Source organism: Equus przewalskii, chromosome 25, assembly GCF_037783145.1.
Source record: "Equus przewalskii isolate Varuska chromosome 25, EquPr2, whole genome shotgun sequence".
Taxonomy (NCBI): domain Eukaryota; kingdom Metazoa; phylum Chordata; class Mammalia; order Perissodactyla; family Equidae; genus Equus; species Equus przewalskii.
In genome coordinates this window covers 37,507,897-37,525,558 of record NC_091855.1, presented here as the reverse complement: position 1 = coordinate 37,525,558, position 17,662 = coordinate 37,507,897, and the positions used below count along the sequence as shown (strand labels likewise).

General features: G+C 53.0%; 1 protein-coding gene and 1 long non-coding RNA gene across 6 annotated transcripts in view; one reads left to right on the top strand and one right to left on the bottom strand.

Annotated features, from left to right (window-relative positions):
* Positions 1–17,662, top strand: part of SYNE3 (spectrin repeat containing nuclear envelope family member 3) — a 100,134-nt gene that overhangs the window by 21,041 nt on the left and 61,431 nt on the right. For 3 of the 5 annotated variants that reach the window (XM_070594169.1, XM_070594166.1, XM_070594170.1), the window contains exon 2: positions 16,389–16,544. In XM_070594169.1, coding sequence (XP_070450270.1) covers positions 16,401–16,544 — 144 coding nt within the window. In that variant the 5' untranslated portion in view covers positions 16,389–16,400. Of the gene's footprint in view, positions 1–15,759; positions 15,913–16,388; positions 16,545–17,662 lie in introns of those variants that run through there. The other 2 variants (XM_070594167.1, XM_070594171.1) reach the window with 2 other exon arrangements.
* LOC139079396 (uncharacterized) lies at positions 642–12,667 on the bottom strand. The gene is made up of 4 exons (XR_011533006.1): positions 12,236–12,667; positions 10,948–11,077; positions 5,139–5,346; positions 642–3,375 (listed from the first exon to the last, which is right to left on the bottom strand). It is a non-coding gene; the product is annotated as an uncharacterized lncRNA (long non-coding RNA).

Sequence of the window (17,662 nt, the reverse complement as noted above, 5' to 3'; positions counted from 1 at the left end):
AAATTTCATGCCGTTTGTTCATATAATGCCAGTGAGACCCATTTGGACGCTGTGAGGGTGTGGGGCTCTCAGAAGCAGCCTGGTTGAAGGGGCTGGGTCAGCCACAGCTCTGGAGTCCAAGAGACCCGGGTTCAAACCCCAGCTCTGCCTACTGGGCAATAACAGTGACCGGTTCTGAGATTTTAAAGTCAAGTTATTTCCCCTCTCTGAGCCTCAGTTTCCATATCTCTGCAGTGGGGACGGTGATGACAACCTTCAAAGTTGCCTTAAGGATCGAGTGAAGTAATGACGCCCGGAGAGGGAGGAGCACAGGGACCGGCACCTAATGCCTAATGCTCAGTGACTGGAAGGTACTCTGCCATTTTCAAGAAGACCTCAGGCAGTCCCTTAGCTCCATGTACATCAGTACACCGTTGACAAGGTCCAGGGTTTGGCTCCATGGAAGGAAGAATTTCCTTCTTACCTGAGCTCTGTGACAACAGAGTAGGCTGCCTAGGGTAGGTAGTGAGCCACCCATCACTGGAGGTGTGCAAGAGTCTTGGAAGCCTTTTGGTAGGTATATTTTTAAGGAAATTCAAGCACAGATGGTTGGTTAAACTAGGTCAATTTGAATGGCCCTCTTAGTTTTGGGATTCTGATTGTTTCTCTTTTTAAAAACAGCTTTATTGAGATACAATTCACCCATTTAAAGTGTACAACTCCATGCCTTTTCATGTATTCACAGAGTTGTGCAACCATCACTACAATCATTTTTAGAACATTTTTATTACCCCCAAAAGAAACCCATACAGCCCCCAATCTTCCCACCCGCCCAGCCCTAGGCAACACTAATCTACTTTCTGTCGCTATAGATTTGCCTGTTCTGTGCTTTTCATATAAGTGGAATCACAGTATGTGGTCATTTGTGATTGCCTTCTTTCCCTGAGCATGTTTTCAAGGTTCCTTTTGTTGTAGCGTTCATCATTACTTCATTCCTTTTTATTGCTAAATAATATTCCACGATATCCATACAATACGTTTTATTTATCTATTTGTAAGTTGATGGGCATTTGGGTTGTTTCAACTTTTTTGGCTCTTATGTACACGTGTGTACGAGTTTTTGCGTGGACACATGTATTCATTTCTCTTGCGTATATACCTAGACGTGGAATTGCTGGGTCGTGTGGTAACTCTGTGTTTAATCATTTGAGGACGTGCCAGGCTGTTTTCCAAAGAGGCTGCACCATTTTATATTGTCACCAGCAGCATATGAAGGTTCCACTTTCTCCACGTCTTCACCAATACTTTGTTATTGTCTGTCTTTTTGATTATAGCCATTCTAGTGGGTGTGCAGTGGTGTCTCATTTTGGTTTTAATCTGCATTTCCCTGATGACTGATGATGCTGAGCATCTTTTCATGCGCCTTTTGGCCATTTGTAGGTACATTTTCTTTGAAGAAATGCCTATTCAGATCTTTTGCCTATTTTATAATTGGTTTTTTGTCTTTCTAGACACAAGTCCCTTATCAGATAAATGATTTGCAAAATTTTTCTCCCATTCTGTGGGTTGTCTTTTTACTTTCTTTATGGTGTCCTTTGAAATACAAACGTTTGTAATTTTGATGGAGTCCAGATTATCTTTTTTTGCTTTTGCTTTTGATGTCACGTCTATGAAATCATCGCATAATCCAGGGTCAGGGAGATTTATGCCTATGTTTTCTTCTAAGAATTTTATAGTTTTGGCTCTTATGATTTGGTCTTTGCTCTATTTTGAGTTAGTTTTTGTACATGGTGAGAGGAAGGGGTGTACATTCTTTTGCGTGTGGATATCCAGTTGTCCCCAGCACCATGTGTTGAAAAGACTCTTCTTTTCCCGTTGAGTTGTCTCGGCCCCCTTGTTGAAAATTGTCTGTCAATATGAGAGCTGACTGTTCCTTTATCTCTGGGTCATTCTGAAGAAATGTGATAATCTCCCTCAGAGGCACAGGATGTTTTTAGACCAAGACGAGTCCTGGCCGTGGCTCTGCGTCTGAGCTGCGGCAAGGTCTTGGGTGGCTCTCTTTCCTTCTCTAAGCCTCCGTCTCCCCAGCTATAAAATGGCACAGCTAGATAAGAGGATTCCTGAGAAGTGGTCCAATCGTGACAAGCTGAGGCTCAGGAAGATTTCCCTAGGACCTTTCCCTGGCTCCTTGGGATGTCCCAGCATCCCGTGAGGCCTAGCCCTACAGCCTGAGATCTGGAGCTAGTTTCCAATCTGGGGGTGATGCCAAAAACTTGCTACCCTGGCCTGGCCCCTCGAGGGCCAGCCCTGCGTTTCCAAGAACGTTGGGACTGTGCTCATTAAGGAACCCTCCTCCAGACCAGCTGTGCTCCAGGCCTGGGGACACAGAGCAGGTGAGAGGTGGCCTCCGCCCTTGAAGGCGACAGTCTGATGGAAAGACAGACGCTTCAGCAATGGTCATGTTGCTGCATGCGCCATGCTGGTCGGTGCTGTGTACCAAGGGCTGCAGGTGCAAGGGGGTGGATGGCAAACCACGGCTCGGCAGATAGAGCCGCAGGCCTGGCCCCAGTGCAAACCCTTGCCCTGCTGGGTGTCTGAAGCATCAGGTTGAGCTTCACAGGACGGCACCATCCTCTTCACAGTCCTCCACCCGCCATCCTGCCGCAGCTGTTACTTCACTCACACCTTTGGCTCTCCAGCCGACCCTAACATGCTGCCGGGGGTGCTGCTGACCACTTGTCTCCAGGTAAGGTGCAGTGGTTAAGGGGAAGCCCCTGGAGCCAAGTTGTCTTGGTTTCACTCCCAGCTCTGTGTGCTCTGGGGAAAGTTACTGAACATCTCTGTGCTGTTTCCTTATCTATAATACGGAGATAATAATAGCACCTACCTTGGAGGATATTTGTTTCCAAAGCATTTGAATTGTAAACACACAAAACCTAGAACTGTAGCTTGGAACAATGTAGCATTTACTCCATCAGGCTCTGCCAGCCCACAATCATTATTCCAGCCCACGGCTATTATCCGTGGTAGCACGGTCACGTGGTACGATTAGCCTTTAGGTGGCCAGAACAGAAGATGATCATTACAGTCTTTACACTGGAGAGAGCAGGCCTTCTCGCCAGCGTGTATTTCCCTTACTGACAGTGATTCTGTTAGAAAACGTCCCGAGGACCAGCCCGGTGGCTCAGCGGTTAAGTTCGCACGTTCTGCTTCGGCAGCCCGGGATTCGCCAGTTCAGATCCCAGGTGCAGACATGGCACTGCTTGGCAAGCCATGCTGTGGCAGGCGTCCCATGTATAAAGTAGAGGAAGATGGGCATGGATGTTAGCTCAGGGCCAGTCTTCCTCAGCAAAAAGAGAAGGATTGACGGCAGATGTTAGCTCAGGGCTAATCTTCCTAAAAAAAAAAAAAAGAAAAAACAAAAAGTCACAAGATGAATCGGATGGGCCCTTTTCCTTCGTGACAACCTTCAATTTAAAGCCCATCCATCACAGAGAGGATGGAAGTCAGGCGGCAACTATTGCTCCCACTTGACCAACAAGGAGACTGATGTTTGGGAGCTGGTTGGTGGCAGAGCCTGCACCAGAACCCGTGTTCCCTGGACCCAGTCCTGGGCTCGCTCTGCCCCCAACCCCTGGCCTGAAGGAAGGCTCTGATTGTGGAGTCTCACAGTCTGTGCTTCCGCCCAACTCCCGCCTGTATCAAGTTCCCCTGAACCGGAGCTTGTGTATATCAAGGACAATAAGCCAGAGAGATGCTTGTTCTGGTTCCACATGTTTTCCTTTCCTGAACTAACAATTATCGAGTACCTACTGAGTGCCAGTGGGGGTAGGTGTTATTTATATTTTCCAGATTTATCTATGCATTCATAAATATTTATGAGCACCTGCCAACAGGCCTGCCCTGAGCACGCTGATAGCCTTAGAGGAGGAGCTTGGGAAGTGCTTAGCACAGAGTCCCGGAGCTTAGTAAGGGCGTCCTAAATTACAAATGCGAACTCAGTCAGATGGTTTGGGACCACAAATTAAAACCCCAATGAGACATTCCTACCCACCGATTAGAAAGGCTAAGGTTAAAAAAGACTGAGCAGAGAGGGTGCACGGCAACCAGCACTCTCACGCACTGCTGGTGGGAATATCAGTGGTGCCATCACTTTGGAAAACAGTTTGGCTGTTTCTTAAAATGTAAACATACACCTCCCCTGTGATACAGCCACTCCACTCCTTACGTATTTCTGCAGGAGAAAGGAAAGCGTATGTCCACACACAGGCATTCAGAGCAGCTTCCTTTGTAACGGGCAAAACTGCCTGCTAGTCAGTGGGTGATGGGGAAACGGCCCGTGCTCTGTGCATCCTATGGAATGTCACTCACAGCAGAGAGGAGTGAACCACTGATACAGACAGCAACGCGGCCGAGTCTCAGAGTCGTTATGCTGAGTGAAAGAAGCCAGACACCCCCCCTTCAAAAACCCCACATCCTGTATCATTCCATTTATGTAAGACTCCCCAGCAAAGGCAAATTAACCTCTAGTGACAGTAAGCAGATCAGCGGCTGCCTGGGACAGGGTGTGGGCAGGAGGGAGGGGTTAGAAATGGGATCAGGAGACACTGGGGGTGATAGATATGCTCTTTATCCTATTTGGGGTGACGGTTTTATGGGTGTATATGTCAAAACCCATCAAGTTGTACATTTAAATGTGTTTATTGTTTATCAATTATACCCCCAATAAAGCTGTTAAAAATAAAGGTAACCCTATCTCCAGTCAATCAATCAATAAGATGAATCTGACCCTGCCTTCTTTTAGGGAGCTCCTGTGGTTTGGGCTAACAGTAAAATACAAACAGCCTGGTCCGACTGCTGGTCCCGTCCTGGGTCCAGCCTTGCTAACCTTGCTGGGCCCAAACCCTGGTTTTCTCACTGTAAGATGGGACGGATAATAGTACCTACTTCCTAGGGTTGTTGGGAGGAGAACACAGGAAAATCTGTGCAATGAATGGTAGCATGCAGAGGTCCCCGGGGGGGAGGGGGCAAGGAAAGGAGGGGTTGTTCCTACAGGGGAGAGGACGCTGGTGTCCCCTCTGAGTGGCTGTGAGCTGAATCTTGAAAGAACAGGGACAAGTTTGCTGGAAGGAGCTGTGGAGGAATCGGGGAGGACTTACCCGGCAGAACTAAGCCCGGGAGGCAGCACCCAGACTCTCAGCTTCTGGAAACACGGGTGGTGTGGTGCCGCTGGTGTGCAGGGACCAGGAGCACCGTGGGGAGTCAGGACTGTAGGATCACGTGGGAGCTCCATCCTTGAGGGTTCCGAGCTGCGCTGGCTTCATCCTCCAGGCCAGGGTTTCTCAAAAGGGGATCTGCGGAAGATTTCTGCAGAGACCACCAGTTCCATGAGAAGTTTTGAAATTTTTTTCTAATTAAAACAAACAAAAACTTGAAAACCCTCTATTTTGGTGCAATGGTTTTGAATTGAAAGACATTTTCATCTAGTAGGAAGCTCTCATTTCTAAAGTCTGCATTGATAAGAGTAGGTTCTGAGTATTTGTTATTGTACAGCCATAATTTTCTTTGAAAAAGATCTGTCTGTGCCTTATTCAGGTTCGAGGGCAGCAGGAGGTAGGTGGCAAGGTGTGTATGGTCATTGTGATCAGACCTGCACCCCTGGACTGTGGTGCAGACGGTCCAGGGAGGGGGCTCTGGTTCGTAAGAGATGCTGAGGAAGCTGGGCCAGGTGGCCAGGCAGGTGCGGTGGGTTCAGGGATGACTGTGGGATCGCCCCTCTGTGGGGAAGATTCCTGCCTGAGAGAAGGTGTGAGGCTCTGGGGGCCTGCCATGTGCCTCTGATTCCCAGGGCTAATGAGAGAGAGGCCTGGGGTGGGGGGAGACGTAATGGGGATGTCTGTCACTGCCAAGCGGTCATGGATGCTGGTGTGGGTCACTTGGGGAGGAAGGTGAGGGCAGATGAGGGACAAGGAGCTGACATCCCATCCTGGCAGCTCCACCCCACCGGTCCAGATCTTCTCAAGGAGGGGCCTTGGGGGCTGGAGCAGCACCTGGGGTGGCCTTGCCACGGGCCAGATGGGCTCATCTACAGGGTACTTGGGAGTGCTGGTGGTGTTTTCCCTGCAGAGGCATGGGGTTGGGTCACAGCCCACAGTGTGAAAATCCAACACCCACCTACGGCTCCCTTTCTCAATCAGGGGCCGGCCAGGCGGCCTTGATTGGTCTGCCCAGCCTCACGCCTGTGGTCCGAGGCACTCAGTGTCCCAGCCAGGTCTGACCGGTCCCCTGACGCCCTGCCCAGCGCTTTTCGACCTGCAGCTGAGGCCTGTTCCTGCCTCTCCGATCCCTGACCGTCCCGCCCACACTGCCAGCAGCCGGCTGTGACCCTGGGGCCAGGGCGCCCTTCTGGACTCCCCTTATAACCCCCCTCAGGGAGCCCTCCCCTTCGCGGCCTCTGATTGGCTGCCCTCCAGCAGCCTGAGCCAATCACACCTGGGCCCGAGGAGCTAAGGCCCCACCCCTTGGAGCCACCTCCCGGGCCCCTGGATGCCTGTCTGGCGGCCCAGCCTTATGCCCCCGCTTCTCGCTGAGGGGCTGTGTGCCATCTCTGTCCTCCCAGAGGTTTATATCTGACCGAGCGTTGCCAGTAGAAATCGTGGCGTCCTCCACTCTCTGCCTTTTGATGGGGAGCTTGGGTTTAGTTAATTTCAGAGTGATTGGAAATGCTGATATAAAGTCAGTGGATCTCTGGAAGGAGCCGGGCCACAGAGCAGACCGTTTTCACCACCAAACACCGTTTATCAGTGATGGCAGAGCTGCTTGAAAATAGCTGTCCGAGCGCTGGTCTTGGAAGCAGTGGCTGGCCCACCCACTTTGTGGCTGGCTTGTAAAGTGGACCCCACAACCCTGTTACTAAGCAAGGTGTCTTGCATAAATATTTACAAGCCGATGGACAGAGGGTGGGTTGTGGCGCCTTTTGGCCTGTGTGGCTTTGGTGCAATGCCTTAGCCTCTCCAAGCCTGTGGTTACCTCTCGGATGGGATAAAGCCCAGGAATTGTTCCCAACTCTAATTCAGCTGTCTTGGAGGGTTGTTGTAAGAGTGTATAAGATGGTGTGAGAGTTCCTGGTCCAAAGACCCTTTTAGATGCTGCCGAGAGTTCCTGTCCCTCCTTTTTACACACTTTGCTCTCAGAATCGCCTTCTGCAAATTCCACATAAGAGCGTATTGCCAGGACCATTCCGGTGCTCTGAACGATACTCTGAGTGATGGCCTCTCTGCTATATTGTAAACACAAGAGAGCGTTCCCAGAATCCACTTGGAATAAGCTTTGGGATTAAAACCAGCTGCCCGCTCAGTTCCTGAAATCCCATCGGTGTGTGTCAGACTAAGGGTGGAAACTGTGTGTGGCAGGGCAGGACTGAGTCACCGGGAAGCCAAGCGAGTCACAGGAAGGGGAGCGCACCCATGCCAGGGCTCTGGGTCAGCTGGTGGTGGGGGCCCCTGGCCCGGTTGGCGGAGCAGGCACACCAGGCTGTAACTGCCTGTGGGGCCTGCCATGGGAGCTGGGCTTTACTCGAGTCTGAATCCTGAGGGCTTCTGGGGTCCAGAGCAAAATGCCAGTGGGCAGCCGGGTTGGCACAGGACCAGAGTGACTGGGTACCCTATGATGAGGCTGCCTGGCAGCTGGGGCCTTAGCTTATTGTCTCCAATGCTAGGTCCTTGAGCTGAGGCCCAGATTTATGCCCTGGAGTCACCTTCCTGGAACTTAGATGCTCATCGAGGGTGACCCACAGGGGGCTGGCTGCCCCAGGCTCCCTCCACTGCATGGGCAGCAATCACTGGGGTTCCAGGGTCGGGAGTCAGGTCGGGGTGTGGAAGCCGGGTAGCACCGCGCTGTTTCAGAGCAAAGGCTCTGGACTCAGGCTGTCCTGGGTTCAAGTCCCGCCTCTGCCACTTAACATCCCTCTGACTTTGAGCAGTGTTGTGAGTATCCGCCATCCTCAGTTTTCTCAGCTGTGAAGAAGAGATAAGTGTCTCGCTGGGTCTTTGTAAGGTAAATGAATTAATAGCTATAAGTCCTTTATCTTAGAGTTGGGCACACAGAGAATGCCAATCCGTGTGGGCTATGATGACTGTTATCGTTAATCCTGCATCTGCCACTTTTTGGCAGGCTGTTCACTTTGCTGAGTCTGTTTCCATCTTTGTAAAATTGTACTAATAATGCCTGCCACGTGACAGCCACTCCGTGAACCTGACTTTGCCCCTCTCTGTGCTTGGGAGGAGTTTGTTGTCCTGTGTTGAGGGTGGTCCCTGATGGGATTAGGTTAGGTCCTAAGCAGGATTCTTGGAGCTTGGGGCTCACGGAATGGCGAGTGGAGTTACAGTATCTGCACATTCCCAGAGACGTTTTAGAATTGCTGCCATGGTGTCAGAGGGGTTGAGGCAGGGGCTGTCCCAACCTGGTCCTTATGGGGTGTCTGCCCCTCACCGGTGGCAATGCAGAGCCAAGTAGGGGCCTCCACTCTGCAGCCTTGGCCTCACAGGGCCCAGGAAGAGGAAGAGAGAGGAAGGAAGGGCTAAGCCGACCAGCCCCCAGGAGACAGGGTTCTGAGCCCCGGTCAGCAATCCATGGACTCCCCATCGAGGCTGACCTGGCGAGCAGTCAGTGTCAGGCACTTTTGTTGGTGCCAGTACCCTGTCCTTTTTCCTGCAAGGCTGGTTTCCCTGGAGACCAAATTGCAGCCCAGCCAGTTGCTCCGAGGCCGAGAATCAGGGCAAAGGGAGCTGGTGTCCTTTGCAGTCTCCAAATGGACGGCCTCTGCAGTCCTGGCCTGGGAGCCTCGCATCCATTCCTCCTGTCCCCTGCTCTGCCCTGGGTCACAGGAGGGCTGATGTCTGTGGGCTGCAACGCACAGGCTCCCCTGTGCTGGTCCAGGGATTTCTCCTGCAGCCAACAGGCTCTCCGCCCTGGCTGGGGGTGTGTTTCTTTTGAGGCTCCAGCTCCTGTTGCTCAGGGGCTCCCACCTGGTCTGCTAGCATCACCTCCCTGCTTCGTCCCTCTGGCCTAGTGATGGAAGAGACCAGTCTCTGGGTTCCCCTTTGTCTCCTGGCAGTTTCTCAGCTCCTTCACCCCCGTGTAGCCAGGCCTTTCTGGTTTGCTGCTGGACTCGGAGTGGATTTCCTCAGCCTGGTTGGACCCTGTCCGATACAGGGTTGCTGTCCTCCCCAGGACAGTTCTGCCTGATGCCCCGATGGGCGGTGGAGTTGAACTTGGTTTTGGAGGCAGTGTGGTCGGTGAGACAAGCCCAGGCTTTGGAATCCAGCAGAACAGGGTTCAAATTTTAGTGCTGCCCTGATGGGTGGCTCTGTGTACTGGACCAGTTCCTCCAGTCCCAGTGTTCTGGTCTGCAATTGAGGGAGGTGATGGCAGCCCTACCTACTGAACACCTGTTCCTGAGCAGGTGCCAGGTGAGACCCCACAGCATTCTAACAGGAAGGTGCTCTTGCCATCTCCGTGGTGGGGAGAAAGAAGCTCCGCCCACCGAGGCCTCCAGCCAATCAGCCGCGGCGCTGAGCCCCAGGGGAAGCCCCACTGCTCCACCTCTGCTGCCTCCTGTTTGCCCTGCCTCCCAGGCCAGGGATGCTCTGAGGACTAACGGGGGCCTTTTACACAGTGCCTAGAATGATATAGGGTTTCCACCATCTCAGAAATGTTAGCAGCCTCCTCTGCCCTGTGAAGTCTACATTGCGTTTTCCAGCGCCCTTCTGTCCACCGCACTCTTCTGCCTCCTCACTTCACTCTGAGCCTTTTCAATGACTCTAAGTTCTCCCTTTTTGAGGAGATGGCTCAGGCCTGCAGCTCAGATTCTGGAAGCTTCTCAGCCTTCCCCAAAGTACATCCTCATAGTCCATTCCTGGAGAAACTGTGTCCCCAGCCGTGCCAGCGGGTCCTGCCTGCTTGCTGTGGACATGTCAGTTCTCACAGACTGATGGCTTTTGACTCAGATTCCGCCTGAGCACAGGCTCTGTCTTAACTCTGCTCCATCGTCTGCACTGACTCGGCTTGTCTGTCGTCAAGGCAAAAAAGTCATTTCCCTTCCGGCTGCCATTTGTGATAACCACGTGGGATGCTGAAAACCAAGGCTGTTTCCTCTCTAACCGCCTCCTCTGGCAGACAGCGCTTGCTAGAACCAGAAAGAACCACGTCCTCCTGCCCAGCCCTCTCTCGCCAGTTCCTCAGGGACGACCCAGAGACACACCCAGCGCCCCAGTCTCCTGCTGCTAGCAGCCACACCCCAGGGCTGCTTCTTGGACTTGGAAATGAAAACGGTATTTTTTCCTTTTTTTTCACCCTTGAGCACTTTTTTTTTTTCTTTTGCCAAAGTGTGTGGAAAATACTTAGTGCCTTTTTTTATACTGTATCCGTTCAGCTGGTCCAAGAAGGACAGACACACTTGTCAAAGATGAGAATCCTCCCCTCCCTCCCAGAGAGGCACGCGTGCCGTGCCCCCTCCCACAGAGTCCTTGGTCTCTGCACTGACCCCAGCCTCCACCCACTCCTTTGTGAGTGCTTCACCTTTCTACCCACTCTGGCCAGGGTGACCTTTCTGAAGCTCAGAAATAGTTGTGTCACCCCCACCTGAACCCTTGCTGGCTCCCTATTGCCCCCAGGGAGCAGCTCAGCCTCCTGGATGTGGCTCCTCAGGCTCTGATCTGGCCCTTACCACCCCCCCCCCCAGCTTCCTCCTTTGGCTCGCCTTGTTCCTATGCTCCAGCCTCACCATCCCCCAGGGTACCACCAGCCTCCTCCCAGCCCTCGGCATGCAACACCTCCCACTTAGCCCACCCGCCCCGGGCCAGGTGACAACCCCTCCTTGGTGGCCCTGTGGCCGCTGTGCTCCCCTCTCTTAAAGCTCACATTGGTCCTTCTCGTGGGACATGGAGCACCATGGGGCCAGAGCTTTACCTGGTTCCTCTCTGAATCCTCAGCATCAGCACTCTCTGGCTGTTGAGACGCACAATGTGTTAGTCCGCAGCCACCCCTGTCCTGCCGCACACCCTGATTGGTTTGAGAGCCGCCATCTGGATGCAGGTTCCTAAGGAAGGAAACGGTCCACCTGACACAGGAGGCACTTAGGGTAAAAAAGGACCCGCCTCCAAGTCTGGAGTGTGTCCCAGGCGCTGGGGAAGAGGTGTTTCATCAACCACATCTAGGTGTTATCACCGGGATGTTTGTGTCCCCCCAGAATTCACATGTTGAAATCCTAACCCCCAAAAGTGATGGTGTGAGGAGGTGGGGCCTTGGGAGTTGATTAGGTCATGAGAGTGGAGCCTCACGAGTGGGATTAGTGTTCTTATGAAAGAGCCCCCACAGAGTGCCCTAGCCTCTTCCACCATGTGACGATAGAACATAAAGTCTGTGACCCAGAAGAGGGCCCTCGCTGGACCGTGCTGGCACCCTGAGCTTAGACTTCCAGCTTCCAGACCGCTGAGAAACATGTTTCTGTTGTGTATAAGCCATCCAGTCTGTGGCATTTTGTGACAGCAGTCCAGAGGGACCAAGACAACTCATCTTCCAGATAAGGAGATGGAGACCCAGAGAGGTTAAGCAAATTGTCAGATGTCACACAGCTAGGGCATAGTGGGGCTAGGACCCCCAGGACCAATTCTAGGTCCTTCTCGTACCTGCCCTATCCCAGGATACGTGCCTGTGGTCACTTAGTCAGCTAGCTTTGCCTGCTGGCCACTGGGGCTTCCTGCAGCTGCTGGTTGTAGCCTTGGGCCATCTAAAACAGGGCTACAAGCTACAGCCCATAGACCACATTCTGCCAGTGGTCTGTTTTGGTACAGCCCATGAATGTAGAATGGTTCTTCCATTTTTAGAGGGTTGTAAAATCAAAGAAGAGTTTGCAACAGAGGCAGTATGTGGCCTGCAAAGTCTAAAAATATTTACTACCTGACCATTTAAAACAAGAGTGTGCCCCGCTGCTGATGTTAAAGGTCCCCTGGACCAGCTCCCTTGGGAGTGGCGTGGGGAGTAATTGCATGTGGCCTCACCCTGACCTGCCTTAGAAGGGCCACGATGCTGGAAGTGGCACTCTGAGCTGGCTGAGGGGCTCCATAGGGACACGGGGGCCAGAGCCCAGGCCAGGCGGACGGTCTGAGGGTGGAGGCTGGCTCAGAGATCTCAGCAATGTGGACCCGCTCAATCCACAACCTCGGAGTCCCTCAGAGATGCTCTGTTCAACACTCACAGTGTCCAGATGGGGAAACCGAGGCCCGGCGAGCAAAGGCACTTGCTCAGGGTAAACGTGCAGAATCCCAGTCCAGGGCTCCTTCTGCTTTCCAGCCTCAGGAGGGAAGGCCCCTCGTCTGCTCCGCCCAGTACCGGGCTGGCCATTTCCTCTGCTCCTTCCTTCCTGCAGTCGGCATTCATCATTCATGACGGGCGGGTGATTCTCCTCGCTAGCTCAGGGCCTCAGGGTAGTAGGGCACCGCCCTGCTCCCAGGCCAGAGGGGAGACGGGCCTGCCCAGAAGAGGGTGCTCGGTGGTCACAGGCACTCTGGGTTCCTCAGCAGGTGACGATGCTTTGGGGAGGCGCAGGCTTCTAGCAGAGGGGTCTGATCCAGGCCTGGCCGTGTCCGAGAGGACACTGTGTGCTAACAACTGCTCGCCTGCCTGGGCTGGGTTGTGAGGAGGGATGTGGCTTTGAAGAAGCGAGGCTGGAGACACTTGGGGGCCAATCAGAAGACCCGGCTGCAACAGATCTTTTAAGTAGGGCAACAGCCAGCTGCGTCTGTGTTTTAGAAGCCCCTCCAGCTGCCGCCTGGAGCAGGGATGGGGAGAGGGCCAGAAGCTGATTTGAGTTCTCTGAGGACCGAGCGCCTCTATTCATCAGAGGAGGTGCTGGGGGCCGCCTCTTTGAGGCAGGGTCTGCACTGCCTTGCCCACCTGGCCATGTGGTGATCTGTCTCTCTGAGGCCTCCACCTCCCGCCCTGGCTTCTGCAAAGGGAAATCCATGAGGTTTTGTAGTGAGCTTTTGGCGAGGGACGCTTAGGGGGAGCATCTTCCTGGGCCTTAAACCAATTGTGGTTGTCTTTCTAGAGCTGCTCATTTGCTTTTTTTTGAGGAAGATTAGCCTTGAGCTAACATCTGCTGCGAATCCTCCTCTTTTTGCTGAGAAAGACTGTCCCTGAGCTAACATCCATGCCCATCTTCCTCTACTTTCTATGTGGGACGCCTGCCACAGCATGGCTTGCCAAGCGGTGCCGTGTCCGCACCCAGGATCGCAACCAGCGAACCCCGGGCCGCTGAAGCAGAATGTGTGAACTTAACTGTTGCGCCATCGGGCCAGCCCCAGGCTCATTTGGTTTTTAACTTCAGACTTTTAAACTTGTGTAAGGAAACAGGCTGTCCTTTGCATTGGCTGTTAGAAGCTCAGGGCAGGAGCCTTACTCGGGGTCCGTGGACCGACAGGGAGCTACGGAAAGAATTTAGGGGCCCAGAACTTGGATAGGAAACTAACGCCGTTCTTATTGCTACTAATCTCTAGCCAATAGCAATTCCTTCAGTTACACATGAGGCAAAACAAAAACAAAGCCGCTCTTGTCTCAGCGGTGCCCGGGGCTTTGTCACATGTATTTTTATGTTGCATTGCAGCTGTTGTAGATTTCTTGAAATGTCATTTGCGCCCATCACTATTTCAAAATTACGGTGGTTATTGGACTCATTGTTAGATCTTGTGACTTAATGTGTTAATAAAGTGTGTGCACGCATATCTCATGAATTCGATTTTTAATATTTTCATAACTATATTTTAATATGATTGGTTTCCTTCGTAGTTCTGTGCACTTTATTCTCAGCATTTAAAGCCTTTATTCTGAGAAGGGGTCCGCAGAAAAAGTTAAGAGCCCGTCTACTCTCCTCGACACCCCCACCCCGGCTTGCAGCTCGTTCACCTGCAGCCCGTACTGCGTTCTAGGTGCAGCCTCTCTCCTGGGAGATTCTCGAGGCCGGGGTGGGGCCTGCTCATTGGCTGCTGTGGCGTCCCTGGAGCCTGAGCTTAGTTCCTGTGCGTTCCATTGAATTGGAACGAAATGATTGAGCGGAACAGGCCCAGAGACCCCAGTCTCTTGAACTCTGCCTGTAACCTCGCCAAGCCTACAGTTAGTTAGGTCCTTCAGCTGATCTGTGGGTCTGAGGCCCACCCGAGCCACCCCCCACCACCCGCTGGACACCTTGTGTTCCATCCTGTGTACCTCAGGGTCTCCAAACCCCAGCCTCACAGGCTCCGGGCCTTTCCAGCTGGAAGGGTCTCCAAGCCCTCGCTGTCTTTGGGTGATGAGAGCTGTGCTTTGTCACATCATCTGAAACTCTGGGAGACGAGTTTCTGCCTCTCTCCTTCCTTGCTTTGTAAAAATAAAAGCTGAGCTTTTGGAAGCCAGTCAAGTCACACACTAGACAGGAGATTAAAGCCACAATGAACCAATTTAAACGCCTGCACATTCTAATGTGTTTCCAAACAGAGCATTCAAAGATGGGGAGTGGCTGCAGGGAACATATTAACTGGCTAGAAAAAATCAAAACAGCTCTGAAAGAAAACAGCGTTGGGAGACTGATCTCCAAACCACGGGCCCACGTCCCGGAGCAAAGCCCACTCTGCGTCGCCCGCTCCCTTCCCCTCGCTGACGCGTCCTTCCCCCCAGCGCGCATCTGGTGGCGGGTCTCCTGCAGTCCGATGGCAGAGCCCGCCCAGTGCAGGGACCCGGAGGGGGCCCAGGTTCCCAGTCCACACTTACGGAACAACCAGCTGATGCTGGAGAACTGAGGGCCCGTGAACAATTCAGCCAATGTTAAGAAACTGTTTGTTTATTTTATTTAAAAGTAACGATTTCCTTTCTGGAAAATTCACAAAGTGCCTAAGAGGAAGAATAAGGAAACAGGTAAACTTCCAACTGTGGTTCCACAGACCACGGACAAATCGTCCTTAACCAAGTGGCCTCCGAGGACACCAGGCCGGGAAAGGAGAGGCCTGAGCTCACAGGGGGCGGCTGCAGCCACTTCTGCCAGTTCAGTCACACGGACCCTGTAATGGCAAGACTTCCCAACCTTTCTCTACGAGTCTAGTTTTTTTGTGGTTGTTTTGTTGCATTTTTATTAATCATAGAGTTGTGACTACTAAATATACGACTTGGTCTCGTTTTTTGGTATTATCGTTATATCCTAAGAATTCTCCATCACAAATTCATTTTAAGCGTACTTTTTGTTGGCTGAATAATATTCTGAAATGCAAGTCTACCTTGCTTTAGCTAACTCATCCCCTGTTATTGGCATTTGGGTTGTTTCTAGTTTTATTTTGTTATGCCTTTTTAACTAATGCTGTGATCAATTTTTGGGGCACTGAGCTTTATACTGATTCTGGGCTATTTCAACCTTTGTGGAGGGCTTACTCTGTGCAAGGCATTATGGGAGATTGGAGGTTAAGCTGGACCCAATCCCTTCACCTCAGATGCAGATATAAATACCTTTAATCCACTGTAGGTTCTAGTGTCCATAAGCTGACAATTAGAACTGGAATACAGAAGAATTTTGCTGGGTTTATGGGACTTTAAGAAAGTTACGTGAGAAAATCAAAGACTCTGCATCCACTGCTAAAAGGTGAGAGGAAGAGAGGAAGGAGGCGTGTAGCCTGGGGCGCTGGCTTGGCTGGGAGGCCTGGGCCAGCAGGCAGGCGTCACCTGTGACAGGCAGAGCAAGTGGGCGTCATCTCGGGTGCTGAGCCAGTTGATTGTCAGTGGCTGCCAGGAGGCAGGAGGTCCCTGGCTCGGTGGAAACACGAGCAACGTCTGCCGTGGATCCCAGCTGGTGGAGAAGGGGCCGCAAGACCCCTGGCTGACGTGGCCGGCCCCAGCCTGAGAGGTTAATTCCAGGTGAGGTTCGGAGACTGCCATCAGCTTGGCCGATGCCAAAAATTGTGTTTCTTAGGTGGGGGATTCTCGATCCATTCAGATGAAGATTCATTATCTGTCACCGTCATCTCAGACTGTATGTGTTTTAGGAGGGGCTTCAACCCAAAGAGACAGAAGAGAGCGGCCCCCGAGTCCCAAGGTGGGATCAGCGGGGAGCAGAGAAGCCAAGAGGCGCAGAGAGTCTCTGCTAACCCAGTGCCCAGGGCCGCTCTCCCTGCTCCGGGACAGGAGAGCCCAGACCCATCCTCCTGCCGGGCCACTTTCCAGTCCCCGGGCCCCTTGACAAACACAATCGCCGCTGGCTGTGTCGCCCGAGTTGCAGCACCAGGAGGGGTGTTGGTGGGTCTGGCCCCAGTGTCCGTCTCCCACCCCCTCGCCGCCCTGTCGCAGACCCTGCGTCTGGCCGTCTGCCCCATCTCACGTGGTCCTGTCTCCAGCCCGCAGGTGCAATGACGCAGCAGCCACAGGAGGGTTTTGACAGGAGCGTGGAGGACGCGCGGCAGTGGATGAAGGCTGTGCAGGAGCGGCTGCAGATCAGCGACAACACCCAGGGACCACGTGCGGCCCTGGAGGCCAGGCTGCGGGAGACCGAGGTAGGCAGCAGCTGCCGAGGCCACCACAGCCCTGTGGCCTGGGCTGCATCCCTTCCTCTCTGCCCTCAGGTTTCCCGACGTGTCAGCGGCAGCGGTGGACTAGACTAGTGTTTCTCAAACTCTGGTACATCTGAGTCTCCCGGGGATTTTGGCTTAAGTGCAGGTTCTGACCCAGGAGGTCGAGGTGGGCCCGAGATGTGGCATTTCTGACATGCTCCAGGTGGCGATTTTGCTGCCGATTCCAGGTCCATACTTTCATAGTAAGGGTCTGGAGCCCGCCTTCTGGCCCTCCTGTCCTGACAGGGGGCACCGTGCAGCCAGGTGGCCCCCACCTCAGCTGGCCCAGCCTGGCTTCCTCCCCGTCCCTGCTTCCCTGTGGCTGAGGTCCCTGCGGGTCTGGTGGGCCCAGGTCAGCCTTCAGGGGAATGGGGAGGGGGCTCTGCCCAGTGAGGAGGGACCCCCTCAGCTCCTCCAGGGCCAGGGACTGGCTCTACCCCCAACCTGGCACAAGGCAGGGCTCAGTGCATGGGGTGCTGCACTGACCAGAAGTGTGGATGCCCAGTGCCTGGCCTGGCATTGAGGTGCCCCCATCTGAGGGCATGTGCTCCAGGCCAGGGGGCAAGGGGGACGAGCACTGGACTCAGAGTCAGAGACCTGGGTTATAGATCTCCTTGCTGATGCTAGAGTGCTGTGTGACCTCAGCCAAGTCCCTGTCCCTCTCTGGGCCTCAGTTTTCCATCTGGAAGCAAAGCGGTTGACTTACATGTCTCTCGAGTCACCTCCGTTGAGATATTCCACAATTCTAATTTATCACCTGTCAATGGTTGCTTTTAAGGGGGCGCTTACCTTCTCCTTCACAAGCTGATCCCCCGACTCGGAGCTAACCCCACACCCAGATCCCTGTGTGCTTTCTTTTTTTGTGCTCTCCTATTGATTTTGTGCATTTTACTGAAAATAGCGAATACTCTTTTGCAAGTGGACAGTGAAAGTGAAGACTTTACACCACCTTTCAGGGTAATGATTTAAGCTTCACCACGTTATGAGGGAGGGGCCATTGTCCATTGTCTGCCTTTACCGTGGGGAAACTGAGTCTTGGGGCGGTCGTGTGGCTTGTCCGA